This window comes from Diabrotica undecimpunctata, chromosome 3 (genome assembly GCF_040954645.1).
Source record: "Diabrotica undecimpunctata isolate CICGRU chromosome 3, icDiaUnde3, whole genome shotgun sequence".
NCBI lineage: Eukaryota > Metazoa > Arthropoda > Insecta > Coleoptera > Chrysomelidae > Diabrotica > Diabrotica undecimpunctata.
Genome location: NC_092805.1, coordinates 32061852 through 32089208, shown reverse-complemented (window position 1 = coordinate 32089208; position 27357 = coordinate 32061852). Strand labels below are relative to the sequence as shown.

At 34.1% G+C, this 27357-nt stretch overlaps 1 protein-coding gene across 1 annotated transcript in view; it reads right to left on the bottom strand.

Annotated features, from left to right (window-relative positions):
• The window catches only part of LOC140435735 (uncharacterized), a 58604-nt gene that overhangs the window by 19477 nt on the left and 11770 nt on the right, over positions 1–27357 (bottom strand). Inside the window, exons 3-9 of the mRNA XM_072524454.1 lie at positions 23173–23403; positions 20231–20565; positions 19741–20032; positions 18689–18865; positions 13709–13905; positions 8253–8469; positions 2960–3238 (exon numbers count right to left, since the gene is read on the bottom strand). Coding sequence (XP_072380555.1) covers positions 2960–3238; positions 8253–8469; positions 13709–13905; positions 18689–18865; positions 19741–20032; positions 20231–20565; positions 23173–23403 — 1728 coding nt within the window. The remainder of the gene's footprint in view (positions 1–2959; positions 3239–8252; positions 8470–13708; positions 13906–18688; positions 18866–19740; positions 20033–20230; positions 20566–23172; positions 23404–27357) is intronic.

The following is a 27357-nucleotide window of genomic DNA, read 5'->3' as shown; positions in this document are numbered from 1 at the left end:
TCCTGGAGTTATATCATTGTCAACACGGGCGTTAAACTCATCCATAATGATTATACATTCATCATTTGGGGTCTCGTCTGAAGGTGTTCCTAGAAGTTTTCCCTTGTGGTGGTATTTTTTTTTTTGCATTCAGTTTAACTTTTACACTTACTATTCTTTCAGAGGTATATTTACATTTTTGTACTTAAATTTTTCTGTGTGCTAACAGGGCGACTCCTTCTTTGGCTCTGGTTTCTTTCGCAACACCACTGTAAATCATCTAGTATAATTTGTAAAATTTAGAGACTTAACGTTTCAAGTACCGATGCGAAGTATATTTCTCGTGTTCCATAAATTCGTTCTCCTTTTTCTCGCGTTAGTCATCGTAATGAAAACATTCCTGTTCCGCTCCATGTTTCTGTGAGCTGTATGGTTTTAAAGTCCATCAGTAGTGTGCTAACCTGGCTGTAGACCTCCTACTCCTTTATCCGGGCTTGGGATCGGTAACAGTTCTGTCGAGCTACTCAATCCACCCAACAAAACGCAGGCGAAGTTTTTAAAAAACTAAATATATTAAATAAGCAACTTATTCTTCTTTTCCTTTTCATTTCTGAAATTCCTCCTTTCATTTCTTTCCCGATATTTTTATTTCTCCATATTGTTTCATTCAAGCAACCTGCTGCTGTGTTTGATCTATTCACTTGATCTTCCACTTCTGTTTCGAGCTTTCCGTAGCTAGATAATGTGATGCCTAGATATTCAAACTTCATCACTTGTTCTATTATCTGACCTTCCAGCTCCAATTTACATCTTAGTAAATTTGCTGTTGTAACCACGCATTTTGTATTTTTGTTTTTGGGAAAATTAACATGTTACATTTTCTGGCTATATTTAATTAGTGCAGCATACGTTGTAAATCATCTTTACTTTCAGAGATTAGTATTGCGTCGTCTGCGTAGCAGATTTGTGGTGTGGGAATTTCTACACCAGTCTCGAATATTGTGCAGCCATGAATGTTGTTTTCTTCAAAGTCCTTTCTTACCCACTATTTTATCTTTTTGTACAAGCTTTGGTACGGAATATTGTGAATTTCTCAACCAGTGGTTCAACTACGAGTATTTCTTGTTATAGGGTTTTTAACAGTTGTCTCTATATACTTACTCTCATTACGTAGTTATTAGTAACATGTCCATTTAGTTAAGCCACAATTGATTGTAATGAAAATTACATTTTCAAATAACGTTTGGCTTTTCGATTTCCATTCCGGAAGTCGTTTTCAAAATTAAAAAAAGACATTTAAAAATTTGTGCGGAAAGTATAACCAACAAGTTCTTAAGTTGGGTTATGTTTTTTGAAAACCGATTGTTCACTTACGGTTCACTTCCTTGGTCTTGTAGGAAATAGCCTTCTTTTGGTTGACAAAAAATCTGAGGGTAATGTTTTTACCCTCGGAATATCAAATTCTGACTGTTATTGTTTATTATTTTATTTGTTTGTATATTGTGTGTTTAACGTAGATTCTATGATTGTGTATTGTGCGTTGCATATGTATTGCTGGTATGTTCTTGTTGTTGACTTCTTCTTTTATTATTGACAACCAAAGCCTCCTACATTCTGCTTATGGATTTGCTACACATTTTTGTTTATTAAGTACTTAAGTAGGATTAGAGCTGCGTTTCTGATTTTTCTCTTTTTAAGACCGATAAGAATATCGATGCATCTTTTTATTGTACTCTGTGCTCATTAACTTTGGTTTACCCTGAGCCTTCTTTTATGAATAACACATCCAGAACAGGAAGTGAATTGTTGTCTTCTTTTTAGAAAGGTTAATTTGATTGATTCGTCTTTTTTGTTGATGTCCATCAGAAATTAATCAAGTGCCTTTGGTTCGTGAGGCCAAATGGAGAATACTTAATCCACATATCTCCACCATATTGTGGGTTGTTTTTCTTGTTTGTGTACAATATTTTGTTCGAAATCCTCCATAAATGCATCTACTAATAATGCAGATAAGAATGAGTCCATAACTAATATATTGTTCTGAAGCTATTTTCTTGTGGCATTTTAAATTAATTAATATTTAAATGGGAATAAGCCACAATTAAAGGTTAAAATACATTTATTGATGTTTCAATTTCAATTTCCGAAGTGGAAATTGAAACGTCAATAAATGTATTTTAACCTTTAATTGTGGCTTATTCCCATTTAAATATTAATTAACATAACTAATATAATCCGAAATTTTGTTTATAGAAATCATTTTCTAGTTGAAAATAATTGTTATCAATGCAAAGTGTTGTAGCTCCATGATATTTGTAATATATTTCTTCTAGTTTTGGCAAAAATTGCTGTGAGTTTTTGATAAAACGTGTTGTGTTGTGTGCTAAGGGCTGTATTATGTCTAGGAGGAAATTTTACAGTCTGCAATCTGCCAGAGCAGGTGTGCTGCTGTAGTGTGGTGTTAGTGTTCGTCTTTGGGGGTCTGTCAGGTATTCCTTTTTGTGCAGTGCTTTATATATTTTGTTTTCCAGTGATGTATTGTTTCGTATTGTTTAAGAAAATTTTTGTTGTAAAATTATATAGAACTAAGGTATAGAAAAGTTCTACTATCAAAAGAAAACCCTACACAAAAATTATATTATTCTTTATTTAAAATAAATATTTGATTTATAAATATTTAAAATTATTATATGAGCAATATCTTTGTTGTCTATTTAAAGTATTTCCTAACACTACAATAAATTAAATACAATCACAACCTCAATAATAAAAAAATACATTTATAAATATGTATAAGTAAGTATGGACATTGTGGCAATTGTTTCAGTCTTGTGTAGTTCTTGGAACTAATATGACCAATAATTATTATAACTATTGAACTAAGATTTGTTAACGGTTCTAGTTATTCTGTTGTATAAATGTTTTTTTTTTGTTTTATCCTAATTTAAATTATTTGTAAAACAATTTTCAGTTGCTTAGCTTTGTTTCTTCCACGTCTTTTTAATCAAATCGGCAGCTTTTTCTCCAATCATATAACCAGCTGTGGTGATATGGCCTGATGTAGGGCCTGGAATAACACTGGCATCCGCTACTCTCAAGTTATGGACTCCACGGACTCTTAGTTTGGAATCTACTACAGCTTCTGGGTCGTTATCTGGGCCCATTTTGCACGTAGAGGTGTAATCTCCGAGAGATGTTGCTAGCTGACATAGTGAACACAGCCAGTATTCATCGGAGTCGAATACATGATGTCCACAACCTATAAATTATCAAAGTATTAATAATATAAAAGCGTGCTCTATCATATCTAAAAAACTATCATTCGATATCGCTTCTTAAAGTTCTCTACGAGTTATTCACAAGTTATACACAGGTCCAACGGCAAAGCTTGATGGGTATTTATCTGGTACCTTCTATCAGCAAGCGATTTCACACTGTTAATTATTTGTGAATTATACAAATGTGACTACACAAAACCAATTAATATTATACCTCTAATTATAAATACGTGCTTCATCTCATATAAATATAAGTGGATAGATGTAATCAATCAAACTAGGCTGAAGGGTTGGACAGGGTGTAGTATTTAAGTAGTAAAGGACGTAATAAGATAAATACAGTAATTCAAAAATATTAGAAGTATGAAAAATATTATATCGCAATAAATATTTGTTTTCAATAGAAAACTGGAGCACACGTATCGAATACAATGCGTGTCTTGTTTCATAACATTTTATTATACCTTAAAACGACCTTGTAGAGTCAGCAATTCTGCATGAACATACTTGGCCTTGTAACTCGGCGATGTGTAACACAATCTGGAAATTTTAAAAGGAATACAGAGAGGAATCGGATCACTCACTCCGTAATAGTAATGTTTCTTAGTTGGTCGGTACTCGTAATAAAACAGACGTAATCTCAGTTAGTCTGCTGAGAGGCGAAAGATATGAATTACTTCAAGTTATACTGGAAGGAAAAGTACAGGGCAAAAGATCAGTAGGAAGACGCCAGAACTCGTGGCTGAAAGACCTGAGGATATGGTTCGACCGCTCATCCGCAGAGATCTTTCGCGCAGCAGTTTCCAAAACTACAATTGCCATTTTGATCGCCAACCTTCGAAATTAGACGGCGCAATGAGAAGAAGAAGAATGTCAGTTACGCGGAGACAACGACATCACCATGCGGATTTCGTTACATCTTCAATTAAGTACTAAACACATCAATAATTATAGATTGTAAATAATGTGTCAACAATAAAGATGTAAGAACAGACTATACGTATATTCTGACTCTCCACACCCCAATGATGAGATCCTGAGATAGCAGGAGAATGGCTAAAAGGACAGAATGCCTACCCCAGGTTTAGTCGACCCCCTGTTTAACCATGAGGGAGATACAATTCAAGCCGGGAACTCAAAGTACTGAACATATAGGATTTAACATTAGCTGGAATGTTACATATTCAAAAAGGATACATAGGAAACATTTTTATATAGTTGAGTAGAGTGGGACATTCTCACCAAACTCACCACTCTATCCAAATATGTCGGTTCATTCTGCTCTAATCATTCAGAAAATAGTATTTATATTCAAGAGTTATATTCAGAATAATAAGAGATATGAAATGTGGTGTAGGATCATTGAGTCATAGAATGTCGATCCATTTTTCATTGAAGGTAAGTTGAATGGATGCACATCTTCTTCTTCCTCAGATTTTCCCTTTTCAGCGGCCGTTGTTCCTTACTCCCTCTTCGTCACTCATTTCTGTCCGCCGTGCCTTCTTCATTTAAATCTTTCTCTCTCAAGTTCTCTGCCACACAGTCCTTCCATCTTCTCCTTAGTTTTCCTCCCTTCCTCTCTTTCCCTCAACTTCTAACAGCTCTATCCTTCGTCCTACATAGTTTTGATTTTTACGTCTGTCGTGATTAAACCATTGTAGTCTTTGTTCTTAAACCTTTTTTGAGACTGTAGTTACCCCGGTTCTTTCACTAATCACGTCATTCCTGATCGTGTCCTTTCTAGTCTTACCCAACATCCACCGCAACATTTTCATTTCAGCTACCCCCGTCTTCTTTTTCTGAATCTTCTTTACAGTCTACACTACACCGCCATATGCCAACACATGTCTTACCAAACTCTTGTATATCTTTCCTTTCAGCTGTTCTCCAATTTCTCGATCATAGAGTATCCCGCTTATTCGCTTTCTGTTAAACCAATCAACCTGTATCCTTGTGGCAATTTCTAGATCTAATCTCCCATTTTCCGCTATGTAGAAGCGGAAAGATGAATTTAAAGGTGGTAAATTCTCTGGCTCGTACTAGTTTTTCTCCAAGCAATTTGATGTGCCCAATTATTGCTACTTCTCTAAACCACATATACTTAGTTTTTGACCTACTAACCTTAAGTTCTCCCTCTTCAATAGCCCTTCTCCATCCCTTAAACATCCCTTCCAACATTTCTTTGCTTTCCTCCACTAACAAGATATCATCAGCAAAGAGTAGTGTTCTTCATCTAGTAACTTTTAAAATATTCATATCATCTTTGCTTTATTTCAATATCGGATACTAACACTCTTCGGGTGCTTCCAACTCTTCATACAGCTGTGCAGACGATCTTTCCTTAGTATGGTTTCTTTTTTAACCAGGAGGAGTCTACTAAAAAGACAGATTCACACGCAAGAAAGTTACTAGAAAAGTCACCACATACATCTTATTTTTTGGTTGATTATCTCGGTCGATTCTAACCTAACTTTGTTTGTTTATGTTTAACTAATTACAATAAAAAAATGTTGGATTGTTATGAAGAAGTTATTCAAATAGTTGAATTCGCAACACCTAAAATTATCACATTACTTTAGTAAGTCTTGATTTTAACAATAACTATTCTGCAATAGGTACTAACCTGTTGCCTGTTTTATTTTTGCTACCATGGTTGTTATTTTCATTCCAGGATTATCAATTTTTATTTATTTGTAATGTTTATAAACATTGTTTTTCATTGGATGATAAATGACCTAAATCTACTCGGCGTTTTTTAGGTGGAGAAGGATAATTACCACTAGCACTTGGCATTGAATTCATATTGTTATCTTAATAACACTAATACGTCGCTAGATAGTTCTGAAAAGACCTGTTTTTTATATAAATGCAAACGAAAAATTTAAAAATTAAACGAATAACGCAGAAAATAGTCACACTAGTCATTTACCGTATCTTTTTCCTCAAACTGTTCCAGCACTCTAATCTTAAAGACTTTCGCAAAATCTTTATCTTTTAACTTCCACCACTTTACTTTCTGGTGTCCTACTTGCTTTCCTCCTGATCTTTATCTCCATATTTACTATCACCATTTAATTCATAATTAATTTATTTCATTTAATTCTTTCTAAAATCGGCTTTCTGAAATGGGGTTTCTTATAAGACTCTCACAGACGCTACCTGTAAGAAAATTGAAACTTTCGAAATGTGGCTTTATCGTAAAATCTTGAAGATATCATATACCGACCACGTTACTAACCTGGACGTTTTATTAAGAATGCAAAAAGGAAAAGACTTGTTAACCAAGAGTCACCAGTCATCCGTCCAATCGCTTCCACAAGTGCGGTGCGTACCTTCCAACTAATACCTTTCCAAATTATTATGCCCCCACCTTCAAAACTAACGGTTTGGGCGAGATTGCAGCTGGAGAATCGTTCTCCAACTCTTGGTTGACGTGGTTTTGACTATCTAGCTTCCATAATAGGATTCTGGTCTCATCAGTGAAAAGAACATTTTTCCAGTTATCTATATTTCACTGAATATGTGTTCTTGCAAATTCTAAACGACAAGCTTTATGATTTTGGAGAAGACGTGGAACTTTGGCGGGGCGTCTGGGCTTGAAGTTTGCTTCTTTTAATCTAACTGTTTCTGAACTTACATTAACTTGTCTAACATGTAATAGCTCATTTATGAGGTTCATCGATGTCAATGAACGATTTAGTGTAGAAATAAGAACCAAAAACGGTCATCAAGTGCGGCTGTGCACCTTGGGCGTCCTTGAGCAGGGCTTCGTACGAAATTTGCTGTTTCGCGGAACCTTTTTAAAGTATTCAAAACTAAATTGACTTCTCCTGAGACGTCGTGCCATGCGATATCTTTTTGTGCATATCTTTCCTCGTACAAAATTACCATCTGTGCTACTTATCATCTTACCATTACCATCTGGGCTTCATCGCAGTATCGAATTGGTGGCATACTTGTTTTATTAAAACTTAGTTAAATAAAAACAATATTTAATTAAACACAATAAATTAAACTAAAAATAACTGAATTAGTATGATTTTTTCTTTACGTAAAGAAGGTTTTTTATGATAAAACGTATGTAAAAACTAAACGCTGAATAAACGTCAACATAAAGGTCAAAATATTCAAACCAGTTGAGTACATCAGCCTACTATATAAGTGTCATCAGTAATCTAAAATTGTTTTGAAATGTAATGACTACAAAAAAAAAAATTGGAAAATTCCAAAATATTCGATATTTTTGTCCATTAGTGTATTATCTATTCTATTTTGCTTATTTTAAATGTGTGGTATTATTCCTGGTTTTCTTCTCATTCAGTTTTTGAAACAAAACACTGCTGTTTTTATTGATACATGTGAACTCTTTTTTGTATTTTCTATTTATAAAGATCATTCAGTACCTGAGTAAGGGCTATGGTGATATATTCTCTGTTGGCAGTGAGTAAAAGATAGTTACCACCGTTGGAATCTAATTTGACCGACTAAAAGTGCAGCAATGACCAAGAATTGCTCAAACGTTTTGAGCGAAAAATACTAAGACGAATATATGGAGGCATAAAAGAACAAGGTTTGTGGCGCAGGTGTTACAATTTTGAGTTGTATAGAAGATTTGGAGAACCTGACGTTGTAAAATTCATTAAGGTAGCACGCCTCAGATGGAAGGTCATGTAATCAGACGAGAGGAAGATGCCATAGTCAGAAAAGTTTTTGACCGAAGAGGGCCGATCGGACAACGAAGAAGAGGAAGACTGAGACTTAGGTACCAAGACAACCTAGAAAATGATTTGAAGTTTATCGGAATTAGAGCATGGAGAAGAGTTGCCAGAGACAGGGGCGAATGGAGGATTGTTCTGAAGAAGGCTTTGGCTCATAAAGAGCTGTAACGCCACTGATGATGAAAAGTGCAGCAAGGATTAGCACCAATAAAGCGAATAAATGTAACTAAAATATAACCAAAACCCGTAAAAATGTTTAATAAATAGATGGTCTTACCTGGAATTGGAACACCAACGAGCTGAGCGCCATATTTTAGTAAAGCTGGACTTTTAGCAATCCTCTGAGCTTCTCTTATTCCTTCCAAAAGAGTTCTAGCGTCATAGTGACCAGGGTCCGTAAGATAGTTGCTGTATATTTTAGGCCAGTGATAGGGGTTGTTTGTTTTAAGTTTTAAGTATCCAGACGACTTGGGATATAGCAATACTGGCAAAATCTAAAAAAAAAAAATGCATAAGTAGTGATTATCAAATGTGAAGTTGATAATGAAACTAATTTAGAACACACAAAAAGATAAAACGATAATTATCGGAGAAGATAAATAACCTTGAATTAAAATCACTGGAAATACGGTTATATATGAGGGAAAGTATATACAAGTTCTGAAGATAATCCATAGATGGCACAGCTACAAAGCTCCAAATGATAGTAATATTATATTATTTAATATTACAATTATAAGAATAAAAAAAGATAATTTATTTTATGTTGTTTTATTTGGTATATAACAATTTTTTAATCTTTGTTTTTGTTTCAGGTATGACTCGTTTTAATTTCATTGCAGACTCCTTATGGTAAGATATTCAATCTTTATGGGCTAATGCATATATGGGTGTGTTGCAATTGATATTAGCGTTCTATTATGGATTCAAACTTATATGCGTTTTTGACTAAACAAATAAATTTCACTGTCTTTCCGTAATAAAATCCTTATTTTTGAAGAGTTTATCGTCAACAGGAATTTACAACAAATTTGTGAAATCATATAAACACGTATGCACTCTTTTTATTAACAGTATAAAATAGGAAGCAGGGTTTAAACGCAATCACTGATTAAGCGTCATCCAACTTAGGGATCTAGAAGATATACAATATTGTTCTTTATAAGATACAGTTAGGGCCTCTACGAATTTAAGCATAAAGGGCATGACACCTTACACGAAGATTTAGTTAGCAACAGCTTTGAGTAAATATTGATCACAAATAAAATAAAAAATCAACTTTCTTAGCAATATTGGCGCCCTCTTAAGATGAATCCAACAAATATTATTCGCCGATTTTTTTACAGAGTATCAATGGTGCTTTTCTCAATATAGATACACATGAATCAAATATTGGGCCAGCCAATCTGAAACCGAAATTTTTAAGATCATTCACTTGGTTTAGCGATCTCGAGGATGAATTGTTAAAATATCTGCCTTAATGTTGGTGTTTGGTTTCATTTGACTTTCATGAATTCTCTAAATCTAAATCTTGAAACCTTTTTCGATCAAGTGAACAGCTGATAACAGCGATAAACTGTTATTTTGAAGATTTTCCATAGCCGCCAGTTGAAGATAATCCGATTATTAAATAAACATGAAACGAATTGTATTGAATTAACGGGACACCACATTGAGAAATATATAAATGTTTTAGTGTCTGCAGTCATATAAACCCAAATAAACTGTAATATACATGATTTTCATAAAAAAATTATTGTTTTCTCTCATAGACTTTTTATTTGATCCTCGTATTTGCTAAAGAATCATATAATTTATGCTGTGTTTTACGAATGCGAAAGCACATAATTTTGACCGGAGGACGTTTTAAAATTAATGGCAATTTAAATCCTGAAATATTGTTTAGAAAATATATCTTCAAGATTTCCCCTTTAAATAATGATTTTCATGAGAATCCTCAAGCATGATATTCTGTTTACAACAGCATATTTATTATTCATTTATTTATGACAAGAAAATTCTTTGATCATTAGCAGAATTGCTTAGGAACGTGAATAATTTGTAAGCAATTTGTAATAATTTTAAATTTGTAGAAACCCAGTATGTTCATCAAACGTAATACTGGTTGCCTATTAATTTGTGTATGTTCAATATTTATTTATTTTTATTCGGGTCTTTGTCATTTTCAAGTCTGAATAAAGAAGGATAACGTGTTTCTTATTTTTTTTTTACTTTTTTTTTAATTGCCATGCATATACAGTTATAAAGAACTGTATGAAAATTATTTGATCATTAGCCGAATTGTTGAAGAACATAAATAATTTGTATATAATTTGTATATGTATGTAGAAAACCAGTATGTCCGCCAAACGTATCACTGGTTGCCATTTGCTTACATTACTTTTTCTCCAAAATATGCTATATTGTGAAAAACTTTCTCTTTGGGTCTTCAGTCCTTTTCAAATCTGAATAAGAAGTTACCTTAGGCCTCTTTTTGAATTTTTTTCACTTTTTTTAATTTGCAAGCTTATACAGTTTCCAAACAAAAATAATAGTTTGGTGGAATTAGGACAATGAGGCAATTGACAGATAAATGGGGAAATAATATATTAGTACCTTGTGAAAAAAAGTATATGTTTAACAATTCTACAAAAGAAAGAGTACTAATAGTCCATTCGACAGAGATTTGGTTTTTATAAAGGTGTTCAATAAACAAAAGTGGCGCGATTTTTGCCATTTGTTACGACTCTCGTGAGATCAATAAAATTGATCACTTTCATTGACAAAGTCGTAGTAAAATTTTCATTTTTAGAGATCAATCTATAAAACCTATGACATGAAATTCCAATTTTGAGTTGTGGCAACAAATATGAGGCATTTGAAATATGAATAAAAAACGCAGAATTTAATGTTTTATATTACAAACGATCGCACGTCACGGGAAATGCATCCAAGAAGACGGTTTTGGTTTTAGTTTATAGGAGAAGTTTGTTTTTTTTTGAAAAACGTACTAGTGCAATCGAAAAAAAAAGTTTTAAATGTTTAAGATCGTTTGTTATGTGAAAGTTTAAATCCAGCGTTTTTTAAGCATTTTCAAATGCTTCACATTTGTTATATGCTATGGGTTTTGAAGGTTAGGCTCTAGTAATCGAAACTTCATAGTGGCCAGTCAATGAAAGGGATATATTGTATTAATATCACGAAAATCATAAAAAATGGCAAAAATCGCGCAACATTTATTTATTTAACACCTTTATAAAATCTCAGTTTATTTGCGGCAAAATTTTGAGTTGTAGGAACAAATATGAGGCATTTGAAATATGAATAAAAAACGCAGAATTTAATGTTTTATATTACAAACGATCGCACGTCACGGGAAATGCATATAAGAAGACGGTTTTGGTTTTAGTTTATAGGAGAAGTTTGTTTTTTTTTTGAAAAACGTACTAGTGCAATCGAAAAAAAAAAGTTTTAAATGTTTAAGATCGTTTGTTATGTGAAAGTTTAAATCCAGCGTTTTTTAAGCATTTTCAAATGCTTCACATTTGTTATATGCTATGGGTTTTGAAGGTTAGGCTCTAGTAATCGAAACTTCATAGTGGCCAGTCAATGAAAGGGATATATTGTATTAATATCACGAAAATCATAAAAAATGGCAAAAATCGCGCAACATTTATTTATTTAACACCTTTATAAAATCTCAGTTTATTTGCGGCAAAATACAAAAACAGCATACGAAAGCTGAACTCTTTACCTTTAAAACACATCTTGATATTTGTTGATAAGTCACTTAAAGCAGAAGATATCGAATTTTTACCGTCGAGCTGATTTAAATTTTATTGAACATTAATTTCGCGCGCGTAACTGACATTCAAAATCTACGGTCGCTTCAAGCGTTGTTTCTAAGAGAACGGTTCATTCTACACAAAAAGTGCTTATAAACATTTTTGTGTAGAAATTATCTGAGCTACATTTTTTATTTGAAACATTTTTTTCTACGGCGTACTCATTCTTGATAAATCGATTTTTTTTGCGTTTTTACCTCCCTTCGTGGGGCGTTTTAGGGGGAAGCCCGGGGGTAAAAAACTTTTTTGCATCTTTTTGGGGTCCCATAATTAATATTCTTGGCAAAATGTAGCTTGCTCGTATGATTTTTAGGGGATCAGTGGCATTTTCGTCTCTGAAGATCGGAGTATAATTGATAGACGGATAACTTAGGATCACAGATCTCAATATCACAGCAAACAAACTTAATATGAGAATATCAGTAGAAAAAATTAAATGTATCAGTAAAGAGCCGCGTAGATGCAAACTAGAAATAGACGGCAAAATTGTAGAACAAGTAATGAAATTAAATTAACTAGGAGTAGAGATCACTAGTGACAGGGATATAAGAACAGAGACCACAAGGCAAGCATCAAAGGCGGCAAGAGTAAGTGGTTACCTCTGAGAAACCATATGGAGAAACAAATATCTGACCACGGAAAGCAAAATGAAAGTATACAAGACAACAGTAAGACCAATCCTAACATATGCAGCGGAGACAAGGACCGATACAAAAAAAAGAAACAACAAATCAACAATATCGAAATAAAAGTATTAAGATCAATAGCGGGCATATCATTAAGAGACAGACAAACCAACAGAAGTATACGCGAACAATGCAAAATTCAAAATATTAACAGGTGGATAAAAACAAGAAAAAAAAACTGGAACGAACATGTAAACCGAATGGGACCAGATAGATTAGCGAACATCTGTAAAAACAACAAGCCGTATAGCAGAAGATCCGTTGGAAGGCCGCCAAAAAGATGGAAAGATAATGTACAGTCAACAACGACTGAAACAGAACAAGAGGCAGACAAACAGGAGTAATCCTAGTCGCACGAAGAAGAAGAAGAAGATAACTTGGGAAAGAGAAAAGTTCGAAAATTAAATTAGATTTATGCATGGAAGATCAAAAAGATGCAGTTTTCATTATAATGAAATATTTTCCACCAACCAGTAGTGAAAAAGACAAATGTTGATATGGTACTGATTGCCTTTGAGAAATCTATTATAAAGTACCTCGCGAGATTCGGTGGTAGGTACTGAATAAGAAAGGAGTTCTCAGTGAGTATGTGAAGGTAGTTATCTGTGATGGATTAACAACTAGTATTAGAACAGGTGCAGAAGAGTCTCATAAACTTCCTAAAAAGTAGGATTTTATCAGAGCCCAATGATTATTAGTCCTTAATTCTCGTTTTTATCGGATCAGATATGGCTAATTGGCTCTGCCAAAGCCATTACAAAAAAAACAAGGGGACATAAACAGTTTTAGAACAAAATTTAAAACTTTGGAGGCAATCTCCACTAAAGAAAAAGCTTTAAAACTTGTAGGACAAAAACAGAGTACATATCCGGAGTGTTCATTTGAATATTAAGATACCACCATAAATACGACCATAACTAGGCGAAATGATTGCGAAAATAAAAGTTTTTATTGTCTAGAATCTGTATCACAAGCATTCCGAGCAATGGAGAAATAAATTGGGATGTATGTACTAGAGTTGGAGCGAAATGGATATTTCATTAATTATTTGCACATGCATTTGCACATTATTAATTTCATTAATTAGTTAGACATAACATGAAAGAAACTATAGAGAAATGCAGTTAGAGAAGCTATAGCGATGCTGGTAAAGTGAATGATGAAGATATATAATTGTGAACACTAAGAAGGTTTTAACATACTTGTAGCACTGGCTTTCCTTCTAGCGGTTTCCAAATAGTATTATACACTTCCCGAGATATTCCAAATAGTTTTCTGTACACCAGGTTTTTATCGCCACTAATACCACCTCCGAAGAGTAACAGCTCAATATTTGGTTGACTTGGATTCCAAACCAGAGTTTTCTTAGTATTTAGATACGTCACAGCTTCCAGTCCACCTAAAAAGATAAGAGAATATTTTAATAGTGTTTAAAGATCTTGGACTGTTGGACTGTAAGTTAACTGATACCCTATCGACATACAAAAATTTGTCCATGTGTTTAATTCTAAAAAAATAAATTTTCGGAATGCCCTTTTATACCAATCTCTTCTTCTATTAACATTTTAAGATGTTTCTAGTCTTAACCATCTTGCACACATATATCTCCATTAACTTCTGTTAATTCGTCTGCTCCATTCTCTTTCCGCTTCTTCTAAACCTCTGACGGTCTTTTTGTAGGATTTCCGTCTCCCAGATCTCGATTTTTCTTTCTTCCTTCTGGTTTGTTTCACGTGTTTCATAGGCGTACGGTACTGTTGATCAAATTGTGTTTGGATTTTGGCTGAGTCTAACATATTTTGTCTTCAATAATGGGTTTAACGATTCTGCTAACCTTCATTAGTTTTTTATCTTTTTATCTATGTATTTCCCTTCGTCTCCTCTATTTGTCACTTTTATTCTTAGATATTCGAACTCCTCTAAATTTTCAAATTTGTATCCTCTCATACTATTCTTCATTACTATGGATTTATTTGCCCTCTCATCTTCATATTTTTAACTTTCACTTGGTTTAAAATTGTACCATATTTCACACTTTCTTTGAATTCTATGAATGCTTTGGGATGGGATTAAGGTCGTGTGAGTTCCCCGGCCGATCCAATACGTTGATATTGTGAACATTCAACAACTTTGTGACTGTCTTAGCCTTCTGAGCAGAGGCACCATTGTGCATAAAAAAGTCACATTAGTGAATTTCACAAAAATTCAATGTTTTTCTATAACAGTCACATAGTTGCTTGTCATCATTGTTAGGCAAGGAATACAATCTTACCGTTCCTTTAATTCCACTAAATGCACCCATACCATTATTCCTTTAGGATGTTTGACGGTTTTAACTGTGAATTTGGATCATACCTTAACGCGGTGAGTGAACGACGAACAAATCTGGAGCTTGCTCTTAGTAACCTGAACGTACTTTCGTCACTGAACATGACTTTTTTCCATTGTTCAAGTGTCCAATGCTGATACTTTTTCCAAAAAGCCAATCTTTTTTTCTTTATTGCTTTTATAAGCAAGGTCTTCTTGTTGAGCCGGTGACTAATTGTTCTTATTGAAACGTTCTGAAGGAGATCAGAATATTTATTTTTGAGTTCCGTGGCAATTATGGAAGGGTTGAACATTACTGCAAGCCCGATGATGGTGTCAGACCTGGATGATGTTTTTTATGAGCTCCAAAACCAGCTTTTCTTTTCGGAACATTCCCTGAAGGCAAGAACCTTTAAAGCACGAATTTTATCTTCATATATGAGTTTCTTTCGACCCATATTTTTCACTTGAATTTAGAATTTAATATCTCAAACTTTACTGAGTATAATATGAACTTTTACATATGATCGTTCAGGGACAGATCCAAGGTAAACGTGGTATTGGTAGAAAAAGATCATAATGGCTAAAAAATCTAAGTCAATGGCAAGGAAAATCGACTAGATCATTATTTAGAGCTGCTGCCAATAAAGTCGCGATAGCTAATATGGTTGCCGACCGGAATACCAATGATCGATAACGGTCATGGTACCAGAAGAAGAAACTTTACTCAGTAAGTGAAAAGGAGTTTAACCTTGACTACTCGCAGAAAGCCAACTGTATCTACAGTACAAACGCGCAGAAGAAACTAAAGAAATTAAGCAGTCAGTAAACTGCAGACAGCTGCCGTCGCGAGTACGTTATCCCCTTTTTTTTCAAACGCTAAACAAGCGCAGACAGAACGCATGCAATTTTTCTTCGAATTTTGTGATTTATTTGGCAATGTAAAGATTTTTTTGCCGGCACTGTGTATTAAGTAAACAGAGCATTTTTCTTGTTTCTCAGGAAAAGCGTGTTCCCATTGCACCGTTCAATATGTTTCGTGCTATTAAAGGTCTTGTTTAAAATCCATAAATAACATATATAATCCCAAAATTTGTTAATAACTGTTCTTTTTCTTGTCAGGCCTCACAACTCGGATGAGTGTTAGCCGCATCGCCCTTCATCTCCTACGATCCTGCGCTTCCATTTCCCATCATTGTACACGAATCCTAGACAAATTTTCTTCGACAAATCAATCATTATTCCATTTTTTTGGGATAGCCTACTGTTCTTATACCATGTGGTCTCCCAAAAAACATTTTTTTTGAATACTCTGTTGTCCTCTTATCTTACCACACGATGTGCCCTTCTTATCCGGTTAGCTTTTATGTGTCAGATTGTTTTCACTATCATACAGTCGCCAATTCAGCAGTGAGGTATCTTCTTCAGCTCGTTATTTTGTCTCTTTGAGTGCCAAATATCATTTTTGGAACCTTTCTCTCAAATACCAGCAGCTTGTTTATTTGTCGTTGATTGAGGGTCTAGATTTCACTGCCACAAGTAACAACTGGGCGAATAATTAATTGACTTTTACAGTAGTAGTTTAGACAGTCTTTTTCACAACGTAGATCTCAGTAATGTTAAAAGAGAGTATACTGCTCTATTCCCTGTAGTTGTTCTTTCTGGGATCTCTTTTTCTACTTGGTTGTCATCTCATCGTAAATATTTGATCTATCGTTGTCTTTCCAGCACGAAAACCGTATTGGTAGTCACCTATTATATCCCACTCCCGCATAATAGTGTCTTTATAGCATGATAACTGCTAGAGCTTTAATGCTGTGCTACTAAGCGATAGCCTCTATAGTTTCAAAATTTTTCTTTATTTTCTCTCTTATGGATGACCCTTTCATTCAATTCCCTAGGCATTTCCGTTGTTCCCATATTCTCTTAATAATTTCATATAATTCTTTCTGTAGAACGTTTTTTCTCTTTTTTATAATTTCTTCATTAATACCATCATTTCCTGGTGATTTGTGATCTTTAAGAGATGTTACCAAATTTTTTACTCTTTGAAATGTTAGTAGTGGTATTTACACATCTGCAGAATGAAATGTAATATCTTCTATCTTCGTCTCACTTTCAATATTTAGTAAATTCAGAAAGTATTCCTTCATCATTCTCATAGATTTTGTTTCCCCAACTCTTCCACCTTGTCTCACTGTCTTTACTTCCCTATTAATAACTGTTTTTCTATTAATTTTAATGTAAAAATTTGATCAAGTTTGATTCTTCCTGGTCTGAATCCACCCTGGTACTTCCCTGATACGTGTGCTTCATATGGTTTTAATCTATTTTAATATCTTTTACTAGGGCTTTGTATATTACAATTACAATTTTTGCAAATATTAAAATTTTTTTTTTTATATTTCACGCTTTGTTATTTCATTCTTCTGGCGATTTTTCGTTTTGCCATACTTTTGAAATAAGTCGAGTTATTCATTCCTATAATTTTACTTCTTCTTTCAACATTTCTACTGGGAATCTACTTTTTTCTGATCTTTTATTATTGTTTATTGCTTTCGTCGGGTCCAGTTTGTCCTTAATCATTTTTTTATTCGTTGTTGATTTGTTATTGAGTTTTATCTGTTATCTTCCAAAAGTAACCATTTTCTGTTTTAACAAAAATTTGTATAACTTTCTGATGGACCTTCTTTTTTAAACTGACTGATAAACCACCAAAGTAGAAATGCGAAGATTTCTTAGTTGACGAAACCAAATTTGTCTTTTCTTTTAACTGTCGTTTCTTTTACTGATATAAACTTAAAATTACTGTTAATAAACATTTTTAACTTTTTTCATACTTTTTTCAGTATTCATCAACCAGTTTCCTCACTAATTTACCACAGTATTACAATAGTTTCTATAATATCAGTAATATACTTATAACCAATGAGGCCAAAGAACTTTTAAATCAGCTCTACCTTTCCTCGCTAGAAGGGGGAGTGAAAATAAATATATCTAAAACCCAGATGATGACAAATCTTGTAGTCAGCGAAGATATATGCGTAGGAACAAGATCCATAGACCAGGTAATGGCCTATAAATACCTAGGTCATGAGATTCGCATAGGTAAAGATAACCAAACCGTTGAGCTTCTCCGTCGTATAAGACTGACTTGGGCAGCCTTCGGCAAGCTGAACCATATTTTCAAATCGTCTGATATACCAATATGCCTTAAAAGAAAAACGTTTAATCAGTGTGTTTTGCCAGTGTTAACTTACGGTGCGGAAACGTTGGCCATGACAAGGAGAACAGTTCAAAAGATCCGTGTGTGTCAAAGGGCGATGGAGAGTGCTATGTTGGGCGTTTCACTACGAGACAAGATCCCAAATCGCCAGCTACGACAAAGAACAGGAGTGGCTGATGCAGTAGAGAGAGTAGCAACACTGAAATGGAACTGGGCAGGTCACGTGGCTCGAATGACAGATAATAGATGGACAAAACGGATACTGGAATGGAGACCAAGAGATGATGCCTACCGAAGCAAAGGTCGTCCACCAACACGTTGGACTGACGATCTAAAACGTTGTCATAGAATTGGATGCAAGAGGCACAAGATCGAAATAGATGGAAAACTATGAGGGAGATCTATGTCCAGCAGTGGATAAGCGAAGATTGAATGATGATGATGAAGATGACTTATAACCAATATTTCTATTTATGGATTGAGTTACTCCGTTCATTGTCTTCTGTTTTGATTATATTCTATATCTATGCTATATGTTTATCTATTTTATTTTACAATATTGGTATTCAATGCCTTCATACACCTTCACAAACTATTAAATCCCAAACTCTATAAATAATATTATATTTGAAATCCAGGTTCACCTTACCTATTGGTACTGTAAATGGACCCTTTCCATCATTAATATCGATGTAATTGTCTAGCTTTCCAGTTTCCCACTCTTGGTTGGGAACGATCGACTGGTTCAGTACGAAATTCAATCCAGGGAATAAGACATGATCGTACAATTTCTTTCCTACTGGTAGATCCTGTACTAATGAAATACCTGAAAAAAAATATTAAAACTTTAAAAGTACTTAGTATATTCAATTTCGAAGGATGCTAATTATGCTACTATATACCTCCAAAGTCTAGAAGCCAAGAATATAGATAAAAAGGAAAATAATGAATCTGGTGTTGGTCTTTGTCGATGACACATATACAGTGGCTCATTTTACAAGAGACGGTGTTTCCACAATTCGAGGAGGAACCAGGTAATCTGGGTCTCCGAATAAATGTAGAAAATATGAAATACATGGTAGTAACCAAAAATAGAAGGCCTAGAATTAGACAGAACATAACTCTTAATGATCACAACTTCGAAGTAGTAAAAGAGTGTATTTGGAGGCGGTAATCACAGATGATAACCAAGTAGAAAAAGTTCTCAGCAAGAACAACTGCTGGAAACCTGGACCCTCAATCAACGGGAAATAAATAAGATGCTATATTTAAGGGAAAGGTTCTCAATTAATAATATTTGACCCTCAAAGAGACGAAATAACAAGAGATCGGAGAACACGCTGAATTGGTGACTTTTCATGGTAGTGAAAACATAATCAGGCATAAATCAGGATAAGATGGACAGGTTATATAGTAATATTAGAGTGCAGTAGAGTATTAAAAACAGTGCTTTTGAGAGACCAGATTATATAAGATCAGTAGACCACCCCAGAAAAAAATGGAATAATGATATCGAAGATTTGTCTAGGATTTGGGGCATAACGATGGAAAATGGAAGTTCTAGTCCTTGAAGTGCTACTATAACGCGGATGATTCAATATAAATTTAAAAAAGGTGGAAAGATCATATATTCACCTTATGTTTAAAAGTTTGAAAAAAAACATAAGTAAAATCTGGGAACAGATGTCCCAAAATACTTACCCAAATTCTCCAGATGCCGTTTTGGTCCAATTCCTGACAACATTAGCAGCTGAGGACTGTTGAAGGCCCCTGCACACACAATAACTTCCTTTTTAACTGAAGCTTGCCAGTACTGCCTGGCTCTGATATATTGAACACCATAAGCCTGTTTGGTGTCAGGACTTATCAAGATTTTGATGGCTCGGGAGTTTTTGATTATTTTAAGGTTACTTCGATAACGTATTGGTCTAAGGAAGGCTTTTTCTGCGCTGACTCTTTTACCGTTTTTGGTGATTGTTTGAAGGTACGAAACCTGAAACGTACAGAAATATATCGCGAAAATATAACTTCGCTAACTCGCATAAAAAATAATTTTAGAACAAACACTTCAACATGAAAAACGTAATGCAGCAAAATGGGAATTCCTTTGAATCAATAAATGAATAATTCAATGAAAAAAGTCAATAAAGCAAATGATTAGGATAAATATGCTAATGAAAAATAAACTTACACCAATTTGGTTTTTTCCATTGTAGTCCAAAAACGGATACCCTGCTTCCTGGGCAGCCTGGACAAAGGCATTTGCAGATTGTGTTCTGTATGGCACATCGCTTACGGTCAATGGTCCTCCACCCTGATGGTACTCAGAATCAGCCGCGTTGAGATTAGCGTTTTCGGATTTTTTAAAATACTTTAACACGTTTTCGTAAGACCATCCTGGATTTCCAGATTCTTGCCATTGGTCGAAATCGGCTGAATTTCCTCTGGAGTACAGTAAAAAGTCTGTGATGGAGCTGCCTCCTAGAACTCTTCCAGAAGGTAGTCTCATTCTTTTATTTGGACAACCTAAAATGCAAAAAAGTATCTTAGATTAGTTTTTAACCTTTTTACCAAGATCATAGCAAATAGCAGTAGGAATAAAGTGGCAATATCTGAAGATCACCAAGAATTTGGGACTAAAAAACCATTTTGGGACTAAAGAAGATCCCGCTAAGTAAAATAATTAAGATACTTGAGCAGAATAGTGTAGACTCTAAATACACGAAATTTTTTAAAAAACTTACCCCGTAGAAAGATTAGAAATAGAACATGAGTAAAAACGAAAGGAGGTCTATCTAAGTGTTAATTAATCCTGGCATATGACAAAGAGATAGATACTTAATTCAACGTCGTCAAAGACCAAACGATCAAAAGTATTCGTAACGTCAACGCAGGATATAAGATGAGCCACTGCTCCCTTAAAACCCTGTGCTATACGGATTACCCCATCCCTACAATAGCAAATGAAGATCGCCTGCAACGTGTACAATATGATATGAAACAAATGTCCCACAATGTCAATATGAACATCTCGATAAAAAAGGCACAATAAATGGTCATCTCAAAGAACCGATATGATGCAAATTGTACTAAGTGAAAGAAGTAAAAAGTACCTGATGAAAGAGACACGAAAACCAGCGATAAAAGCAACAATAATCAGCGGATACCTGTGAGATTGAGGATTCCATGGGTACAAAGAGTTACTAATGTTGAGGTACTTCGTCGCATGTGTAAACAAAAAGAATTACTAAGAATAATCAAAGAGAGGAAAATGCAATACTTGGGTCATGTGCTGATAGGCGAAAGATATGAATTACTTCAAGTTATACTGGAAGGAAAAGTACAGGGCAAAAGATCAGTAGGAAGACGCCAGAACTCGTGGCTGAAAGACCTGAGGAGATGGTTCGACCGCTCATCCGCAGAGTTCTTTCGCGCAGCAGTTTCCAAAACTACAATTGCCATTTGGATCGCCAACTTTCGAAAGGAGACGGCGCAATGAGAAGAAGAAGACCTGTGAAACGTCATATGATGAGAAAAGAGAGCAAGATGGGAACACATAAAGCGCGAGAAAGACCTATATCGTCATAAAAATATCTATGTACAGAGCCAAAACATCAAATACAAAAAGAATAATATTAACTATCGAAATAAAAATACTATGAACTCTCAACAGATTCGTGGTGACCACTTTTTGGAAACTGAGGCCGGCTCAACTCCAGGTACCAGACCATGCGACACCCAGATTTCGTTAAGTTTCTCCCGATATCCGAAGCTTTGCCAGTAGTGGCCATCAATTCTCAAACTTCATGTGGCAAGATTGGAGCAGCAACAAACAAACCAAAATCGCAGTGAATATCAGAAATGGCCAAAAAATATTCAGCACCTAAGACTAAGACACCTAGACACCTAAGACAGCACCAAAAACGAGAAAATGTTTATTTAATTAAAATTATAATATCCATTTTTTTATTTTTTTCTTGTTTATTTACATGGTTCTTCACCTCAATCAAACAATTTTATTAAAAAATGTTGTGTAGATTTTTATTATGAACATTTTGGCAATAAATTTGATCGGTAGCCAATTAGTTATTGGTCATATTGGTCTTTTCAAAGTTTATCATTTTATGTGTACCACTTAAAATGATAAATAATATATAGTGTTTATATTCTAGATTACTATATCGCTACCTTGAGGAAGATATTCATAACTATCATAACATGGATGCTATTCGACAGTAAGTTGTCGTTCTATCGTTTACGTGGTCCTCCTACTGATCGTCTTCCTATTGGGGAATCGCCTCCCGCCGTCTTTACTATTCTATTTGTTGTCATTCGGGTTATGACGTGATGGTTCCATTCTACTCTTCTATTTCGTACCCAGTCCTTGATGTTCTCCACTTTGCATCTACGTCGTAAATGTGTACTTCTAGCTCTACCCCATAGTGTTTTACTACCAATTTTTCTTTTTTTTTAGTGTTTACATCTCTGCTGTTTCCAACATCCTTTTTGTCCTCTCTGTATCAGGTCGTGTTTCTGCCGCGTATGCCATTATTGGTCTGATGGCTGTTTTTTTTTATTTTTCCATATTGTGTCATTCAGGCAACTATATAATGTGATGCCTAGATATTTAAACCCCATCACTTTTTCTATTATCTGACCTTCCAGCTCCAATTTACATCTTAGTGAATTTCCTGTTATAACCATGCATTTTGTCTTTTTTAGGGAATCAACAAGGAAACTAAATTCCTGTAGTTGGCCGTATACCATGTACCACAAAAATTTTATTTAAAAAATTCCTTTATAAAAGGTATAATAATAAAAACCCTCTCGGGCTACATCACAGAACGTTTTCGGGATAACTATTCCATCATCAGTGCTATACTAAAAGTATAACCACTTTAATTAAATCAAACGTGAAAGTGAAAATTTCGACCAAGGTTATTACAAAAAGTGTGGTTAATACTTACTGGATGTACATGTTTGAAGCCACTAAATATGTCTGTAAAAACCCTTTAAATGTTATATGATTAACTTTGAGTTACATATTTGATAATTAAAAACTATGATGTGAACATAATTCTCAAAAATTGTTGAAATTTGAAGTTTGTTTTTATATAAGAAATTTTTACTTACCATTACACGAAGTGTTCTGTTGTTCCGCTGAATATCCCCAATTATAATCAGTAAACTGGAAGAATTCTGCCATATAAGGTATATCAGTAAAAGAGTCAGCTTCTCCGCCAACTTCTATCAACAGTACGTTCCATTCTGGTACTTCCGACAATCTATTGGCCAGTACTGCTCCCGAAGGACCAGAACCGATGATGACAAAATCGAAACTGCTTTCAGTCAGATATGGGTCTCCTGAGATGAGAAGAACAAAATATGAGTAAAAATAAATCATATTAAAAATTTTATTTTAAAATAGTAATAGGCTTCACACGTTTTATTTTCAAGATTTTACATTAATTTTCGATTGGATAATCTGGATAATTAAGTTTCCGCTCCGTGTCTTTTGGATTTTTCCTTTGTCCTTTAGTTGACAGTATCGCTTTTTATATGCAGCTCAGTTGAATTAAATGCAAAACAGTCCTTTACTTCTGCCTTCGTGTGCCAAATGCCTTTAATTAGTCGTCGTGTATATTTTATTTCCTAACTTTGATTTCATTATACGTATGGCTGAAAAAAGCCTTTGAAAAAAAAGGCAGACATAGCAATTTTTTACCATGTTGCATAATATTGGTCGTAAAAAACTGATACGACTCTTAAAGTGTTTTTTGTAGAAAATTGAGCAGTGTATTTTGAAGGATAAATACTTATTATTTACATACTGTCATTGTCACTGCCAAATCTTAAAATTTGTCAGATAACTTATTTTGTTCAACCTCAAAAAATGGCTCCACATGCTGGCAAAGAACTAAAAGCAAGAATTGTAACGAAATTAGAAGATGGTTGGTCACTTGCGTAGCGAACCATTTTAACGTAATCAGAACAAGAGTTTTTAATATTCATAAAAGATGGAGTGAACAAGAAACTCTCGAAAGAAAGCAATGTTCTGGAAGACCAAAAATATCTACCGCTCATGAAGATCCTACGCTTTTGGAGAGATTAGAAGATAATCCTGTTGAAGATGCGAAAACTGCAAGAATTATGTCACAGTTTCCGGGAAGAAAGACAACAACTTGGCACAGAATTAAAGCATCGCGTCTTAGGTACCGAACTGCAGCAAAAAAAAAAACAAGCTCTTACACCACAACCGAAGCAATCAAAACTATTTGCTTTAAACCATCAGCTACAAAATCAAGATTTTTGGGATAGGGTAATATTTACAGATGAGAAAATTTTTCAATCTTGTAAAAAGGGCAAAATTGGGGTGTATAGACCAGATAATAATAGATTTAATCCTCTATATGTTGATATATATCGAGTAGCTGGTCATTTAAGCACAGCTTTCCTTGTTCCACTTATTAAACTACCAATTTAGCTATCTTGGTTTACTGTATATCAAAAGCATTACGACAGTAAACGGGGAATCCCCTATGGAACAAGGAGCCCGCTAGTGATTGAATTAGTAAATACAAAAACTTCTTTTTTCTAAAAGGTTATTTCGGATTGACATGTTGGTTGCTGCGATTTCGAATTATGTTTTTTACGAAGTTCGAAATTCGGATACATCACCAACAGTAGAAATACAATACTAAAACAGGCATGCTATGGCGAAAAGTGACATGATTTAATATGTTTATTCCAGGAGGACAAGGAACATTAATTAATTTCTTGACCTCTTATTGACTATTAATATTACATATATATATATATATATATATATATATATATATATATATATATATATATATATAAATATATATATATATATATAAATATATATATATATATATATATATATATATATATATATATATATATATATATGTTATATGAGAAAATATTAACCTTGAACTAGCTTAAGTTCGCCGACTTCAGATTTCATCATCCCATTCCCATAGAAACCGCTGAGCACGCATTAGAACTTTGTACGAACCGTTGGCCAATATTCATGGGAACAGCAATTCAGCACTTCATACCAAACATATAAATTACCATTCTCAGATGCCGGAACCACTCTTAGCTGCAACTTCGACCAGTCCAGTTATTGTAGTCATTTTAAATTAATTTAATTTTGTACTATTATTTAATATTTAATTTGTAACAAATAAAGTTCTTTTTTTAAAAAGTCAAATACGTGATTAGTGATCTAACAATTGGCGCAAAGTCAGTAGGATCCTGTTAACGTTGCTAGAACACGTGTATACTCACTGGCAGCGGCGGATTCTCATCCCTTAACGGAACAAAGAATCTACGGAAGTCCTCACTCCTGTGACCTACGGAAGGAACACCTAGTGAAGCCCCTGGTAGCCGAGCAGAGAGAACAAGACAACCCTTAAAGAAGAAAGCATCTCCGAACAACCTCACTCCTGTGATCTACGGAAGGAACACCTAGTGAAGCCCCTGGTAGCTGAGCAGAGAGAACAAGGCGTCCCGATGTTCTTCTTTATGTAAGTGGATTTTGAATCATCTCGTTAATAATTTTGTTATAATAATTTACGAAATTGACTATACTGCAAGTCAATTAATCAAGATACATAAAAAAAAAATACAAGTTGATTATCTAATATTTGAAATTATTGATATTTCTTTACATACTATTTTATACTGATATTTTATTGACATATTTTTTTTCTTACTTGCTATATTTTGGTATATTTTCTCTCGATATATTTTTATTTGGTATATTTGATACATTTTTGTTGATATATTATTTGATATTTTTATATTGATACATTTTTGCCCTTTATATACCACCACCACATTTTTTTTTTCTCCCTTATATACTGATACATTTTATATTTCTCCATACTTCTATTTTTCATTTTCGTTTAAAAATACCTCGAAAAATGCCTGAGACACGTTCCCAGACTCAACAAGAAATCGAACCATACAAGCTTTCGGAAATATTTTCTATTATCCTAGAATTTGAAGGCGATCCGATTTCTCTTTCTACATTTTTAGATGCGTGCGACTGTGCTTTTAAAATGGCCACAGGCGATCAGCGCGTTCTATTAACGATTCACGTAAAAAATAAACTTAAAGGTAAAGCTGCACAGCTTATTAATTCTAGAAAACCAATTTCTTATACAGAAATAAAACAATTACTAAATCTACATTTCGGAGACAGTAGAGACCTGACCTCCTTAATACAAGACTTACAAAGACTAAGACAACTATCTAACGAATCTCCTCTAACTTTCTTTAACCGTTTACAAGTTCTGAATGCAAAAATGCACGCCTCGATCCAAGTAGCAAATTTATCCCCAGATCAAAAAACTGCCCAATGTGACTTAATCGATACCATGGCCCTAAACACACTTTTAACCGGTTTAGAACCTCGTCTAGGACAAATTATTAGGGCTAGTAATCCAAAAGATCTCATTGAAGCAAGCAATCGTATTAGACGCGAACTTCAATTGTCATATTTTGAAGAACAAAAATATAATTCTAGATCAACTATTCCTAAATCCTCTCAACCAATGAGAAGACCCTCATCTCAGTTTACAAAATGTACAAATTGTGGCCGCATTGGTCATCTAAATAGTGAATGCCGCTCCTCACGTTTCGTACAGCCAAACCAAACTTTTTCTAGGCCACACGGTTACCAAAACCAATATAATAATGGACCTAACAACTATCAAAACAATCAGAACCCTAATAGGAATCAATATTCGTCCAACAATCCAAATTTCAACCAACAGAGACCTTCCTTTTCATCTCAAAATCAAAATCAAAATCGTCCATCTGTTATTCAAAGAAACCCAAACTTCCAAAGAGCACATGTTTTAAACGAATACCCTGATGAAATGACGACTAACTATTATACAGACGATTACTATACAGATAATTATTATAATACCGATAACTATGAAAACTATGAAACGGATTATTATACAGAAAATAATCCACAAACTAATAACATTTACGAAACCAATAACACACAAAATTATCAGGATTTTCTTTCACTTCAGAATCAAAATCATCCTCCCAATCATACGAACCCCTCAACGGATATTACGAATATCCAAGAACAAATCCAAGCACTCAACTTAGACAACTTTCACCCGAATCTCAATTTTCCCGAACAGACATTCATGTAACCCCATTTCATACAATGAGTTCCAAAAATTTATATTACATTAACGATGCTACCAACACTTTTAAACTTTTAATCGACACAGGTGCTGGAATCACTGTTTTCAAAGAAAA